Raw genomic sequence first — 17,415 nt, forward strand, 5'->3', positions numbered from 1 at the left:
AATGTCACTCAGGGAACAAAGCACGAAGCTGTGTCACTCGCACACAGAAACAGAATAGATGCTCTGCTATAGAGCTGTGTCACTTGCACACAGTAACTAAGTAGATATGATGCTAGATACGATCCCTGTTAACCTCACAGGGGATCGGAGCCCACAAACGGAGTAAATAGCAAACAGTGGTCACACAGTCAGCAAAAGCACTCAACCAACTCCTCTCCGGAGGTGCTGGAATTCTAATGGCTAGACACCAGCCCTGAATCCATACAGACAAACTCCTCTCCGGAGGTGCCGGAATTCTAATGGCTAGATGCCAGCCCTGAATCCATACAGACAAACTCCTCTCCGGAGGTGCCGGAATTCTAACGGCTTACCGCTGACCTGGAGCACATGTTGACAAAGACCACACTGTTGCAATGTCTCATTCACACATGGAAAGAGGTTGACACTAGCATGCTCGCGTGCGCCTCTGAGACCCTTTTATATGTTCAGTTCATGTTCAGTCAGATAAGACCTTGCACGCGGGCAAAACCGGAGCTTCCACATCACCAGTGCACCTGACGACCAACCACCAATGAGACGTCGCCACTTCACGAGCATGCTCAGTAGGGTGATTTTGGTACTTAGTCTCCAGAGCGTTCACTTGTTGCTTCCTACCGCTGGTTACCATAAGCTTGGCTGAAGAGCCAGCAGTAACCAGATGAATAGCATGAGCTTGAGCAAAACGCTTGGACCAACGTCTATGCTCAGCAGCACCCGCAGCGGCCAAAGCTGGATGGGAGACTGCAGATGCAGGCAAGGCTTGGGATTTACCCTGTGCAGTGGGAGAATCCAGGCACCTAACATTACTCCACTGCTAACATATCTCCAGTGATGTTTGCCACGCTCAAAAGCCGCAATAAGCTGGGGGGCATGAATGTGCTCTATAGGCTCCTAGGTTCTATCTTCAGGCTCATGACCCTTCTAGTCCACCCAAAAAAATCTTTTGCCACTTACCACCTTGGACCCAACAATGGCATTGACTTCAAAATCATCTGATGACGTATCCGAGCTCTCAGCAGGAGTCCCAGGAGACCGGGTCATATATTCGGGTTTCAGCAAAGACACATGGATGGTGTCGGTGATGTTAAGATGTGGTGGAAGGCTGGGACGATAGACTACAGGGTTCACCTGTTCCAGGACCTTGAAGGGATCTATATAGCGGGGAGCAAATTTAGTGGACTCCACACGCAGTCTGATGTTACGAGCCGAGAGCCACACTAAATTGCCAGGGGCGAAGACCGGAGCTGGACGATGATATGCGTCGGCGGAAACCCTCATTCTCTCCTTAGATGCCCTAATGGCATCCTGAGTGCGATCCCAGATGTCATGAGCCTCCACTGCTCAGTCCACCACCCTAGGGTTGGAAGATGAGATGGGCACAGGAACATGCGGATGCTGACAGTAGTTAAGGAGAAACGGCATCTGCCCTATAGAATCGGAGACGGCATTATTAACGGGAAAACTCTGCCCATGGCAGTAAGGATGCCCAGTCATCATGCCTGGCAGCGACAAAATGTTGTAAGTACGTGATAGAGTCTGATTGGTCTTCTCCACCAACTCGTTCATCTCGGGATTATATGCAGAAGAGAGATTGAGCTCAATGCTGTGCAGCCGACAAGGCTCTCTCCAGAACCGAGAGGCGAACTGGGGACCCCAGTCACTGACTATCTTGTCATGCATCCTGTGAAGACAAGATATACTTCACAAAAAGCTCTGCCAATGCCCGTGCCAACTGTATGAACGGAAGGGGGACCAGATGTACCATCTTGGAGAAATGGTCGGTGACTACCCAAATGACAGTGTTGTTACGAGACTTGGGCAAGTCCACAATTAAGTTTATCCCATCCATCTCCCAAGGCCTATCTGCCACCGGCAAGGGATTAAGCAAGCCAGCGGGTCTCATACAGGAAGGCTGATTCCTGGCAAAAAGAACACATGCCTGAACGTGGTCCCTCAAGTCACGCGCCATCCGTGGCCACCAATATGACCTCGCCAAAAGCTCAGTAGTCCTTTTGGTGCTAAAAATCTTGGAAGTGTGAGCACAAGAGAGGACCTCCGGATGCAGGTTAGGTGGTACATAAAATTTGCCCAGAGGCACCTGCTCGAGCAAAACCGGAGCCACCATTCGAAGACTCTCCGAAAGGACAATTAGCCATGGCTCATCCCCCTCCTCAGAAGAGACTACGGAAAGGGATAGGGTGTCAACCCGTAAATTCTTCTCCCCAGAGAGAAAATGTATAGTAAAATTAAATCGGGAGAAGAATAAGGACCACCTGGCCTGGCGAGAATTTAGTCGTTGGGCCATTTGCAAATAGAGCAGAATTTTATGGTCCGTGAACACCTGGAAGAGATGCCGAGCTCCCAACAGGAGATATCTCCACTCTGAGAAAGCCAACCTCATGGCCAGTAACTCCCTGTTCCCGATAGTATAGTTCCTCTCTGTCGGTAAGAAGGTTTTAGAGAAAAAGAAGCAAGGGCGTTTTCCAACCGTGAGCATCCTTCTGATATAGAACAGCTCCTGCACCAATGGAAGAGGCATCCACCTCCAGGATGAAGGGCTTATCCACATCTGGCCGATGTAGCACAGGAGCCCTAGTTAAGTGGGACTTGAAGGAAGCAAAGACCTTAGAGATCTTCTCAGTCCATAGCTTAGAATTAGCTCCCTTCTTGGTGAGGCCTACCAAGGGAGCCGCCAGAGTAGAAAAGTGGGGAATGAACTGGCGGTAGTAAAGAGCATCACTAGGGGTATTGCGTGCCATTGAGTGAAGGAGGAAGACATAAAATTACCCTCAGCCCCAGAATTCACGCAAGCCTCTGTAGTGTGAGAGGTCGACCCATAGGACAGTGTCATCTTAATTTGGAGGACACATCCGATGTATCTAGAGAGCCTCTTCCAATAGCACTAGAGGCCGTCGTTCTCCCTGACGCCTGGGACACCTGTTAGCATAATGGCCAGCCTGCCTACAGACAAAACAAGTTGGTGGACAACATACGGGACGGGATTTAGACTCCGCCCTAGAAACCACCATGGGCTCCACCAGTTTGCTCGTCCGAGTCAGAGACACCAAAGGATAAGTAAAATTTTCTGCTAACCAAATCCTTCGTATACACTGGGCTTGCTCCAATCTTCGTTCAGCTTACCGAAGATCGATACGAGTGGATATGGATATTAAATCCTCCAGTTTAGTTGGGATCTCCCTGGTGGCCAAAGCATCCTTAACGTGGTCTGCAAGGCCCTTCCAGAACTCCGGGACCAAGACCTTATCTGGCCACTCCAGCTCAGAAGCTAAAGTCTGAAACCGGATAGGGAACTGGCTGGTCGGGAAGGAGTCCTGAATCAATGCCAGGAGTTGAAGTGCGGCATCATGGGTAACCTGTGGTCCAAGAAAGACCTGTTTCAGAGCACCCAAAAAAATGAGAGACTCTACTGACCACCAGGTCCTTACGTAGCCCACTAAAATGCCTTGTTCATCAAAAGGGACACCACAAATCCCACCTTGGCCCTTTCAGATGAGAAACGTGAACCCAGTAACTCCAGCTGGATCGAGCACTGGTTCACGTATCCCCAGAAACTTATTCGGGAGCGGGAAATGTGGGGAAAATGGAACAGGAGTCACAGCTGAAACCCAAGTAGCGGCTTCACTGGCTGCCTGTGCCATTACTGCGGTCAGATCCACAGCTGAGGTTGCACGCTCAAGTGCAATCAACCTGCCCTCCAGCTACTGGATATTCCGCAGAAGCTGCCGCTCGTCAGCCATTACTAGCCAGATCCTGGCACTAGTGTACTGTTAGGGTTAGTGGATCGCACTAAATAAAAATAACTAATATAGTGCGATTGCAACCTGGGGTCCACCGTGCAGAGATGTTAACCTGCAGCTAAGGTAATGGTGGAACAAACAGCGAGCGATTGTAAGCTTGCACTTAGTAAAACGTCACTTAGGGAACAACGCATGAAGCTGTGTCACTCACACATAGAAACAGAATAGATGTTCTGCTATAGAGCTATGTCACTCGCACACAGTAACGAATTAAATGCTCTGCAATAGATCTGTGTCACTCGCACACAGTAACGAAGTAGATGCTCTGCAATAGAGCTGTGTCACGCTCACACAGTAACGAAGTAGATATGAAGTTAGATATGATCCCTGTTAATCTTACAAGGGATCAAAGCCCACAAACAGGGTAAATAGCAAACAGTGGTCACATGGTCAGCAAAAGCACTCAATCAACTCATCTCTGGAGGTGCCGGAATTCTAATGGATAGACGCCAGCCCTAAATCCATACAGACAAACTCCTCTCCGGAGGAGCCAGAATTCTAACGGCTTACCGCCGGCCCTGAGCACATGCTGACAAAAACCATACTGTTGCAATGTCTCATTCACACATGGAAAGAGGTTAACACTAGCGTGCCTGTGTGCGCTTCTGAGACCCTTTTATATGTTCAGTTCATGTCCAGTCAGACAGGATCTTGCACGCGGGCCAATCCGGAGCTTCCACATCACAAGAGCAGCTGACGACCGACCACCAATGAGACGTCGCCACATTACGAGCATGCTCAGTAGGGTGATTTCTGAACTTAGTCTCCAGAGCATTCGGTTGTCACTGCCTACTGCTGGTTACCATAGGTTTGGCTGAAGAGCCAGCAGTAACCAGACGATTAGCATGAGCCTGAACAAGACGCTGGGACTGACGTCTATGCTTAGCAGCGGCCAAAGCTGGATGGTAGACCGCAGATGCAGGCAAGGCTTGGAATCTACCCTGTGCAGCGGGAGAATCCCGTTGCCTAACAGCAAGGATTTGGAAATATCGTATAGCCTTATTTTATTCACAAAAGAACATATCACTTATCAGAAATTGAAAGACATTTTCCCTTTCATTTGAAAAAGAACTCATTTAGAAATTGATGGCAGCACATTTCAATAAAGTTGGGGCAAGGCCATGTCTGCCATTTTGCAGCACCCCCTCTTCTTTTTACAACAGTGTAAACATCTGGGAAGTGAGGAGAAAATTGCAGGAGTTTTGAAAGAGGAATGTTGTTCTATTGTATGAGGAGTCTGAGGATTCTAGCTGCTCAACTGCCCAGGGTTTTTTTTGCTTCATAGTACTTCAAATGGTTTCTATTGCACAAGCTGGATGATCCCTCTCCTATTGAGTCTGCAGGACACAACATCTGAGTTTTCCATAAGGAATTTCACATTTTGATTCCTCTGACCACAGAAAAGTTTTCTATTTTGCTTCAGTCCATTTTAAAATGAGCTTTGGCCCAAAGAAAACAGAAGAACTGTCTTCATATATGGCTTCTTCTTTGCATGGTAAAGCATTTGTGGATTGCATGGCGAATTGTGTTAACAGACAATGATTTATGGATGTATTCTTGAGCCCATATAGCAATTTGCATGACTGCATCATGCTTGTTTTTAAAAGAGATTCATCTGAGGGCCCATCACGAGCAATCGATATTGACAGTCGGCCTTTTCCATTGAGCACATGGATGATATTATGTACTGTAGATGGTGGAATATTGAAATTCCTCACAATGTTATGCTAAGGAACATTTCTCTGAAATTGTTCCACAATTTTTAGACACAGTTGTTCACTGATTGGTGAACCTCTAACTATCTTTGCTTCTTAGAGACCATACCTCTCTAACATGCTCTTTTTATACAGTCGTGTGCATTAGTTGAAAAATGTTTTAAAATACACCACTTCCTTTCTACCTTTGTGTTAACTCTGTCCCCAACATCTCTAAGATGTTCTTCTGCCATCAATTTCTAAATAAGTTATTTTTTTTCAAATTAAATGAAAAAATTTGTAACTTTCATCTTCTGATATGTGTTGTATGTCCTGTTGTGAATAAAATATGGCTATGAGAGATTTCCAAATTATTACGGTACATTTTTGTTTGTTTACATTTTACAGAGTCTCAACTTTTTTGAAACTGAGGTTGCACTTTTATGCTGTTGAATTTGATTTTCCATCTTTATTTTTCTGCAAATTTCACCAATTCAGAAAAAAATGAGTGAACTTTCTAAAATTTCATGCAAAAAGCAAAATGTTTGGTATATTTAAAGTGTGAATTGATGTTTCTACATTCCATTTACTTGTAGTGCTCTGTACATTTGCTATTCAAATTAGTGAATGAGTCCTCCAAATTCAAAGATACATGCAAAAGAATGTTTTTTTCTTACTTATTATGTACTTGACTTTGTTCTCTTGCCATGTTATTACTCTTTAATCAGAAAATGTGTGTATGTTACAGAAAGATTGTGTGTAAAACGTTTGATCTATGCAAACAAATGGCTTTCTTTCCTGCGGAACAAATTGCTGTACACAGTAACAATGTCAGCATATAAATTGTTCCAACTTTTAGATACACAGTTTCTGAATCAGCTGAGAATAAAAAGAATAATCAATGCTGACAAAAAGCACAACAAAAGAAGCATGAATACAAGCTTTAGGCTAGGCTCACATGCTAAAGTTTATAAAAAAATGTTTTGATTCCTGCAATTTTTTTTTATTGATTTTTTGTTTTCACTAAGCACATAACATCTCACAGAAACTTGCAGATTACTGATCTATTTGATCTTTGAAACTTTTAAAATATTTACCAATTCTCCAATATTCTCACTTTACCTCTGAATACCAAGACACAATTACACTTTAATATAAAAAAAGCTGTATGGTAGATAAAGTTCTGTTATATTGTTCTAATTCTAAGGATAGGTCATCAATATCACAAGGCCAAACACCTCTTTACGTTTTTTTCCAGTTTATGCAAATAAAATGTAAAGGGATTTGACATTTTTCCTGAACACAAAGTATCTTCCAAAATATTGAAACATATGGAAATGCTATATGTCCTTAAAAATGTATTTGTTTTTTCTTTCTATACTTTTGGCTGGTTCCTTTGTTCAACTCTCTTCATTTACACAGCAAACTGGGTGGTCCTGATCAGCATCCCATGTCTTAGGATGTGCTGACCAACAATTGTAATGTTACTAGTGTTTTTTCACTCGCTGTGCTTCCAGCGCACTAGTGTTTTGCTGTGACAGCCAAGTTCTGCTTACTGAATGCAGAGTAAAGTGCATAGCGAGCAAGCAGAGAAACACTACAAACTTTTCAGTTCATGATCACCCTATAAGCTGAGGGCAGGCTTGGACTGGCCCATAGGGGAACAGGGGAATCCTCCGGTTGGCCTTTGTGTAGATATGGGCTCCCAACCCCACTGTATGAGAAATACTTGGCCTAGTTCACTGGATTTTCTCTGTATAGAAAAAGCAGCATATTATCACTCATTAACCAAACTACCCAGTTTACTATTATATAGAAGCATAGGTAAATTTGTGAATGAGGGAAATGTAATATTTGCATGCAGGTGAAACGTGGGCCCCCCAAAGTCAATGTTACTGTGAGCCCTTGGCACCCCAGTGCTTCACTGGCTGAGGGTATGTACACAAGGCGACTTTTATACACCAATGTACCTGCTTCATTTTTTAAACTGAAGATGCTTCCGGAAAATGGTGGCAGTAATTTTTCAGAAATGTGTTTTCTGTTGGCACTTTTTTTCAACATTCCATATATAATGGTGTCTTCTAAGTGGAAGGCACCAGAAAAATAGACTGGTCATTTCTTTTAGATGCCTCGCAGCTTTTTGATATTACAATGCATATGTTCATCCTTTTTGTCATTTTTAGCACTTTCGGCATGAAAAAGACATCATGTGCATATACTCTAAAGGTGAGGAAACATAGTTTCCCTGCACATGTAGACACAGCCATCATAATGGAGGTGAAGAAATAATGTAGAACATCTCCTGCAGCATTATATGGTAAACATAGAATGGAGATGCCATATTTATAAGGGTGATAGGTGAAAAATGATACAACTTTCAAAGAACAAGTATACTTGTGACTTATGATTTTAGGTTTAGAAGAAACCTCCAATGTGATCCTACGGATAGCACTTCAATCACATTACAAATTATAGGTTACACAATTTTATAATACATTTTTGGTTTCAGCTTTTCACCATTTTCTAGATTTTGTTTGGTGTTGATGACACCATGCCTGAGTTATACTTGGGAAGTACTTCCCACCAGCTAAATAAGGCATGGAGTATCAAGGGGTTAATTTGATGACTGTTTTACATAAATCATATTGCTTCTTCAACAGGGTTCGTCTGGTAAGCCTGGAATTCCCGGATCCCCAGGAGAAAAGGTGAGAGGACAACCTAAATGTATTATGTCTGTCTTTTTATTTGGACATGTTTCAATGCTGCATCCCTTACATTTTTATTTTAGGGTGAACCTGGAGCACAAGGTCCTGCAGGATCTCAAGGGGAGAGAGGAAGGCCTGGACCACCTGGAGATGGTTATGGAAAGAGTTCATCTGTAGGTGTTGTAGGGCCTAGAGGCCCTGCTGGAGAGAGAGGATCCAGTGGCCCTCCAGGACAACCTGGTCCTCCAGGAATACCTGGATCACCTGGAATAATGGTAAGCAATAACTTGTTAAACCACAGAACCCTCACTAATCAGAACAATAAAAAAAATCTTGTTTGGGGCAATGTCTGGTACTGCTGCTCAGCTCAAATGCAAAATTGATACAGCTGCATGCACAACAGTGGCATTGTGATCCTGAGGTCACATCCACACCGCATTAATAGCTCGTGCCTATGATCAGGAAGGCAGCGTTTTGGACACAACTCACCGGTGCTGCATCCAAAACACGACGTTTTGCATTAGAAGCATAGTGGATGGGATTTATTGAAATACCATGCCCATTGTGCTTTTATTTAACACTGCGTAAACTCACCCAAACTCATGCAGCATGTCAATTATCTGGAGCGGAGATGCTAGTCTCTGCTGCGGAGTCTCACTCACGGCCATTCGCTAGATGCGGTAAATCCGCATGGTTCAATCAACACATGTAGATTTAACTGTTTGATTAGAACGCAGCGTTTTGGAGGCAGAGAAAATACACCTGTGTCCAAAACACTGTTATTTCCTGATCGTGGACACATTGCCTAACAGTTTATTATTAATCTAGGTCATTTAATATATAAAGCTGAATGTGTGTGTGTGTATGTATGTATGTATGTATGTATGTATGTCCGGGACTGGCATCTGCACTGTCCCAGCTACAGCCACAAAATTTTGCGCAGTCATACATATGGACCCTGAGAGCGTCATAGGCTATGTTGTGAGGTGAAATTTTAATCCCACGCGTTTCAATTCACCAGACAATTTTGCCCCTATCTACATAATGGGGAAAAGTGAAAGGAAAAGTGTTGGAGGCAAATTGACAGCTGCCAGATGTGAACAAGGGGGACTTAAAGAATGAGAGCGATGGCGCCAAAGAGTATATACCGTACAGTTGCTAAGGTGGGGCCCCGACATGGGATACTCACCACACACGGGGATATGAACACACACACAAAATGCGCCACACACTACCACGTGCTTGAACACATATAACACCCTCAGCACACATTTCACCACACATACACCAACCTCGCCACATAAAAGTCGAAACAAAAAAGTCGCCACTCAAAACTCACCAGGCGCAAAATTCGCCACATGCCAAATTCGCCACATGCAAAACTAGGCTCACGCAAAACTCGCCACACGTGCAAAACTCACCTCATGGAAAACTCGCCACACGCAAAACTTGCACAAGTGGAAAAATTGCCACATGCACAAAAGTTGAAACACATGCAAAAGTCGGCTCACACAAAACTTGCACATACTCAAAGCGCACCACATATAAAACTCGCCACGCGCAAAACTCGCCATGCGCAAAACTTGCTGCACACAACTTGCTACACTAACCTGTCACATGCAACTTGACACACAAAAAGTTGCAACATGTCGCCACACAAAACTCATCTCACAAAAGTCGCTACATGCATGTTGCCAAACGCAACTCAACACACACAATTTGACACATGAAACTCGCCCTAAAACACACACAAGTCTGGTATTATCCTTCAAAAATAAAAATCTGATTAATAAGCAGACAAACTACAAGAGCAACAAATGTACCATATAGGAAATACGGCAGCTGTCAGTCACATGACCTGTCTATTATGTGTATGTGTGAGCTAATATATACTGCCAGGGGGGAGGGCTTCCTGTTGGCTGGGGATTTATCAGGCTGCCAATAGCAACCAAACACAGCTCGGCTTCTATTTTGCTACAGTTAATTTGAGCTCTGATTGGTTAATATAGGCAACAAAGGACATTCTCAGTATAACAAAGCTTGTCTATTATAAAATTTGAAAAAAGTTATACTACACATACAGTAACTCTATTGCAGAAAATCATAGTTATGTTTCATGTATGAATCCTTCTGAATATACCTGTAAACCACTGAAAACTTTTCTTAATAAATTACTTCTTATCTGCTACTGTGTAAAATTAACTTTTCTATTAACAGGCAGATCCTATCAATTATGATGAAATTAAAAGAATGATTCGACAAGAGATGATCAGACTCTTTGATGGTATGGTCTGTTATGCATGAATTTTGATATAAAGTCAAATCCTTCAGTAGTTATTGATAAACCAAATACTGCTTGTTTTACTAGAACGGATGGCATATTACACCGCAAGAATGCAATTGCCAGTAGAGATGGCTGCCATGCCGGGAAGACCAGGTCCTCCCGGAAAAGATGGAGCACCAGGTCGCCAAGGTACACCAGGCTTACCAGGATCTCCGGGTCAGATTGGACGTGAGGGAAGACCAGGAGTCCCTGGAATGAGAGGTATATAAATTCCATATATAGGAATATAAATATACTAATTTGGTATGAATCTAAAAGATACGTATTTACAGTCAAATACCTGAATATTATTCTTTCTGTAAATCTACATTTTATATAAGATAACATTGCTCAGAAAACTGTTAGATTGGTAGTACAATTATTTTCTAATTTTCTAGGTGAAACAGGACCAAAGGGAGATAAGGGTACAAATGGTATTGGCATCATGGGTGACGTGGGTCCACCTGGAGCACCAGGTATTGTTTACTTTTATTTTGCCATGCATAAAAAGTTAATATTTATGGACAAACAGTATCCATGCTGTTCAGCTATAAAGCATAGTTTGTACAAAAATTGTAAATCCAGCTGTATGTATTGATCAAGTTGATGTTGACCAGACCCTACATAATATACAATGCTCTGCTTTTATGACATTGGTGAGCAGAAAAAAACTTTAAAAGTATTTACATAAAATATTCAAATGCATAAATTATCATTAGAGAATTTAAAGTGATTGTACCTGTATCTAGAAGGTTGAGTTGAGCCTTACCTGACTCGAACTGCATAGCATAGTACATAGCATGTGTATAGTAAATTAATGGCAGTCTATCAGGGTGGGGGTAGGCAAGTAAGAAGTGAAGTCCAGTATATGTTTTCAGGGTTTCTAGTCACCAAATGCATCACTTTGGTTTTGTTGGCTACTAGAAGAGTGGACCTGTAGATAAAATATGCTGCCCTTACATAGATTCTGATAGATTCACTCTAACAGTCTGAGCTACATCTGGGAGTAGCACAGAAATTGCCACTATAGAAATGGAGACTCGGATGTAATCTACTCTACTATTGGCTAAAATGTTTAAAAGGTAAAAAGGCATGAGGAAAGCTCTAAAAGAAAACCTCTCTATGGTCTGGTAACTCCAAGCCTGATCTTTTGGTATTGCATTCCTGTATCCTCTAAACTTGTTTTAATGGAAGGGAAGGTGTGTTTTAGTGGTGGTTAACATATGGGACTCAGGTATCAAAACAGTCTTACAGTAAAATGTTTGTGTTGCCCACTGCAACCAATGACAACTCAACTTTAATTTTTTGAACGTCCGTAGAAAAAAATGTAAGCTGGACTCAAATTGGTTGCTCTGGGCAGCAAGGACAGTATTACTACATAGACAGTATTCATAAATGAAGTCCATATTTTTGAAGAGTAATAAAGAGTAACTGTCGTTTAAACTTTTATTTCATAAATAAATAGTTCATCTAAAGATAAGAAACTTCGCAATATATCTGATCATAGAAATCTGCTTCTTTTTCCCCCTGGACTGATCTTTCATTCTTAAAATTGTCAATTCTAAGGTAAAATCTGTACTAAGTGAAGACAGATTTCTACACTACTGATATAGGAGATGACAGTTGCGACTTGATGAGATTCTATGTAGAGGGGGAGGAGAAAGGAGGAAGGAGCTAGAAGGAACGAGAAACAGAGACCCTCCCTTCTCCTCTCCCCATTACATAGAATCTCATTAGTAACAGCCATCATCTATGTCAATAATGTAAAAATCTGTCCTCACTGAATACAGATTTTACCTGAAAATTGAGAATTTTGAGAATGAATGAGCAATCCTGGAGGAAAAAGAAGTTTTCTCTGATTAGATATATGACATAGTTTCTTATCTTCACTTGTACTATTGATTTATGAAATAGAAATTAAAACAACGGTTACATGGCAACATGCAGCAAGTCATGGAAAACTTGTAAAGGGAAATCCTGCTGCACATTACAGGACCTCTGATCTGAATCCTATAAAGAAAAATGTTGTGACTGGACTAGAATATAGCTCATCACTTTCAGTTCCATGCATCTTGACATAGTATAAACAACATACATTTTAATTATATTTCAAGTAATTTATTCTTCTGCTTCCTTTGTAAATTGGAAGTGTATGTACACTACATATTTCCCGTAAAGGTATATATACATCTGGATAAAAAGTAGTAAATTAGACACTATCACTAGACACGGTAGAAAACTGCCCAGCTGCCTAGTTTGGTAAGCAACTACCACCTGTTGCTTGAAAAATATGTTACCCAAAAAAGAAAAAATGAATCACAGAGCAAAGTTCTTATTATTAAATATATTCTTTTTGATAAATAGTTCAAGAAAAATGATAAAAAAAGTATATACAACAAGTAATGTCAAGGCTAGTGACACCTAAGAACCATATCAGGCACGGTTAGGGTACAGTCATACTGGTAAGCACATCCCTCTATTACAAAATGCTTGTGTGGGGTAGTATAAATAAACAGACACTTGAACAAGTAAATAAGAGGCCCACAAGTAAATGCCAATAAATAAGATCAATACAACGTGCTTTAAGGAGCCATAATATACTAAATCATGTCGTATATAACAACCACCATCACAAATTTGCTACCCTCAGAATGAAGGCATGCATATATCATAGAAGAACAGAGGGAAGAGAATATAAATAAATGGATAAGTTATACCAACCTAATGCCAAGATATGAACAAGAGGCCCCGACACGCGTTTCGCTGTCAGTGCTTCCTCGGGGGGCGTGGAAAAATATATGAAAGGTTGAAGAAGTCCAAATGGTGTTTTGAGCAGATTAGGGTGTGCACATATAGTATAAGGTGAGTATATAGCTGCATAAGTAATTGCTCAGTAGATTGGTATGACAGGTGTCATTCTTGCATAATCTAAATTAAGTAAATATGTGTGACAAGATAATCTGAAGGAAAGGAAGGTTTTTACCTGCTGTTAAGTGACTGCATAGAAGATGAGTGAAGTTTGCTGCCTTCAGTCTTTGGGAGTGGTGCAAGAAAGTGCCGTGATGCACTAGTCCTACCGCTGTTTCACTCTGTGGGAGACGCGTGAAGTCCGTGGTTTTTGATTCTGGGAGCGAAGGCAGAAGGTACTGTAGTGCACGGATCCTGTTGTTGGATACCGAGGGATCTCAAAGTATTAACCTTGATCCAGGAGATAAGTACTCACTGACCGGAGTAGGTAAGACGATCAAAGTGCAGCAGCGCAGCCCCGATCAGTGGTGTGCTCTTAGGGATCACTGCTGGTTGACCTGAGCGGTAATGCTAACAGATTGTAGAAAGTGACATCACTAAAGTCCTGACTCAGAGTCGGGCTGGTAAGGAAGCGATGTCCAACGCGTTTCAAAAGCTGCAGCTTTCTTCATCAGGGAGTACTCATCTCCCACAGAGTGACACAGCAGTAGGACTAGTGCATCACAGCACTTCCTCTCACCTCTCTCAAGGACTGAAGGCAGCAAACTTCACACATCTTGTATGCAGTCATCTAACAACAGGTAAAAACCTTCCTTTCCTTCACATTATCTTGTCACATATATTTACCTTATATTAGATTATGCGTGAATGACACCTGTTATACCAATCTACTGAGCAATTACACAAGTATTTACTAGGGACCTTCTCTGAACTCTGGTCTCACCTTATACTATATGTGCACACCCTAATCTGCCCGAATTGCCATTTGGACCTCTTCAACGCATCTATACACCTATTTATAGAGTTCTAAAATATTAACCACATTTTTGCAAGAAAAATATAAATTATGCTTCAAGATTAAATTTCCAGTAGTAACCTTTTATGATTCTCTTTTCCCTATGAAATTAGGACCACAAGGTCCACCTGGTTATGGCAAATTGGGTCCAACAGGACCAATGGGACAACAAGGCATTCCTGGCATCCCAGGACCACAGGGGCCAAAAGGAAATACAGGAAAAGATGGGAGATGCAATCCATCAGACTGTTACAGCATGATGTCAGTGCAAGAATACCAACCAAAGAACATGAAAGGGCCAGGACGATAAGAAGCCAATATCTTCAGACCCGCAACAACTGCGTACTGGATCAAGTTCAAAGAGCTGTGTTCCTTCCTTACCAGAGTGACCATCAGCACTTTTTTTGATACATTTATTTCTATATATTGCTCCGTATCAAGACCTTCTGGGGAAAAAAAGGGAGAAAATATGTTCATGTACCGTGTATAGGTTTTTCTTATTTTTTTCTATTGGTTATTATGTTCTGCTTCCCTTTATTCTTGACTTTTCTGTTGGTTCTTTGTTGTCTCAAAACACGTCATCAAACTGTTCGATTCTTGATAGAAATCAACACACTTCATTGCCTAAAAAAGGTGCTTAACAACTGAAGTGTAATGTTCCCCACTTCTGTTTTAAATACTGCAATATATACAGAGTTTGAGACTAAGGAGAACAATTTCTGTTCTTTACTCATGCAGTTTAATCTTACATGTTCTGCTCACTACTTTGTGAACCCTTCTAATTTCCCAGTTTTTGACGCAAGAAGCAAAATACGAACTGTATGGTGATCACTTAATAGATCTTATAGGGAAATTCCACCCAAAACTGACAGTTTTATTTTAGTGTGAAACTTGATTCATGTTTTGCCTTTAACCATTTTACTTTTTATGGCAAACTTACTGGGACGGCCATGCTTTATTCTTTGAGGACTTTAAATCAAAATGTATCTTGGCTAAGGATTAAGAAAAATGCATTATGATTGTTTGATCCCAGAAGATCTTGTAATTTTATCTGATTGGATAGATTTTAGCAGCATATTTCCCACTGTTTTGCTGCAGGTATTCAATTACCCTTTTAAATGCAGTTACTATTTTCATTTACATTACCCCATTCTATAGCAATTTTACTTGATGTTAAAATAGGTCAGTTTTTATATAAATATGTGCCTTCATATATGTTTAGGTGTATAGATCACTTTCCTTTACACTGACAGTGATGCAGGACTTTAAGTTGCATTTTGCTCTTGTCATGTTTGCCTTACAATTGTTACCTCAAATGGCAAAAATAAGTAGGCTCTATTAGAACACTTAATCATATGAATGAGTAGACCTCAAAACAGATCTGGTTTCATTTTGTGTCCAAACATGCATTTCCAATCCCACAAAAATTCAAGTGCAATATTCATCATCATACTACCAATTGTGTGCATACAGTACAAAAAATGACCTAAAGAAAACAAACAAACTACAATAGCATGTAAGAGTTGGTCTTAAGCTGGTCATACACATAAAACTAAAAGATCTTCCCTAATTTAAGTTAAAATTGTGGCTAATGAGTTAGTTGTGAGGCATCTCACAGTACTAGGTAAGCCTTCCATGCACTCTGAATTACCTATTTCTTATTACTGTCACAATACATTGGAATCATTATGCATTTTGTAAAAGCACATTTTAAATAAGCTCATAATTTGGTCTGTAAATGATCTACTCATAAAATGTACTGTATCAATATTATTGTTGTTGCCATATTTTGTTCTGTATATATGCAAGGAAGCATGTACACATACTGTGTCTCATCAATTATTAAGTCATTTATTTTATGTTTTGTTCACCTTTACTAACCCTTTGGGAAAAGGGCTCCTTCTCTGAAAAGATAGTTATTTCCTCCTGCCAGCCTTTATGCTGCTTTTCTTCAAGTCTATACATCATGGGTGGCAACAAATTCCCTAAAAGTTCTATAATTGTGACATCCTGCTCTGAATCCATGTCATTGTTAAAGAGGTATTTGTGTATCAGCAATGTTCTACAGATCCGTTGTTGTGCAGAGAACTGTCATGTAGATACTTGTTCCATTACAAAAATCAAATATAATTTATACTATTCTGAAATGTGGCCTCTACTGTGGTTTATGCTTGTGACTTCTGCTTGTTATTTAAAGCACCATTACAGAGGGTTTTTTTTATTGCACTGCTGGAGTGGTGCTTTAAATGTAAATCCCCTGCCCCTTGTCCGATACTCACCTTCCTTTTTTTTTCATCTGTTTTTGCCTCCGCTTCTGTCCATCTGCCTGCAGCTCCAGTGTTTCATGGAGCTTCCCGGAGGTCATTTTTTAATACAAGTCTATGAAAGCCTTGTTCCCAGCAACTGGAGACCTCCTTATCGATGGCTGCTGGGCATGCATGAATTGGTCAAATTATGTGCTAAGAATCTTATTATCTAGAGCAGTATTGCAATTCAGACTTGAAATATTTCATATTTACATGTTGTAGCACTACAAAGTGCAACTTTATTTGCTAGTTATGTATAGAGATGTCTACTCTTAGTTTGCACCTGTGCACACCAGATTTCTGTTTGGAAGTGACAGTCAGTTGTTTGCTATTTGTATATTGGCTCTCTGACGGAGCACTCCACCCATCAGCCTGTGGCTGGTCAGATGATGCACTCACAAAATGGCACTGTGGGACCAGAGTGGTGCTGAAAAACTGTGAAGACACTGAAAAAACCAAGACCCTGAAGTGGTGCTTTAAGGTTTTGGCAGTAATGCTGGACATAGTAGTTGAGACTGACTGGACTGGTCAATGTGTTTCCAGTACTACTTCCATAGTCTAATGTATAAATGGTTGCAAAAGCTGAAAAATGCTTATTATTCCATACCCTACTAAATGCCTTACAATTCAGACTAATTTCCCTCTCTCCCTTCCATTTGATTCTCACATGAGTCCACATGAGGTTCTGTGTGCTGTTGCTTCACTAAATAACTTAGTTTTAGGCATTGTAAGATTGCACTTACTGAGCGTATTGGGGGACACTCAGT

At 41.2% G+C, this 17,415-nt stretch overlaps 1 protein-coding gene across 1 annotated transcript in view; it reads left to right on the top strand.

The window, feature by feature from the left end:
- COL16A1 (collagen type XVI alpha 1 chain) overlaps positions 1-16,489 on the top strand; it is a 280,075-nt gene extending 263,586 nt beyond the window's left edge. Inside the window, exons 66-71 of the mRNA XM_077296052.1 lie at positions 8,212-8,256; positions 8,340-8,531; positions 10,474-10,540; positions 10,625-10,801; positions 10,978-11,055; positions 14,456-16,489. Coding sequence (XP_077152167.1) covers positions 8,212-8,256; positions 8,340-8,531; positions 10,474-10,540; positions 10,625-10,801; positions 10,978-11,055; positions 14,456-14,652 — 756 coding nt within the window. The 3' untranslated portion in view covers positions 14,653-16,489. The remainder of the gene's footprint in view (positions 1-8,211; positions 8,257-8,339; positions 8,532-10,473; positions 10,541-10,624; positions 10,802-10,977; positions 11,056-14,455) is intronic.
- The last annotated feature ends 926 nt before the right edge of the window (positions 16,490-17,415 follow it).

Source organism: Ranitomeya variabilis, chromosome 3 (genome assembly GCF_051348905.1).
Source record: "Ranitomeya variabilis isolate aRanVar5 chromosome 3, aRanVar5.hap1, whole genome shotgun sequence".
NCBI lineage: Eukaryota > Metazoa > Chordata > Amphibia > Anura > Dendrobatidae > Ranitomeya > Ranitomeya variabilis.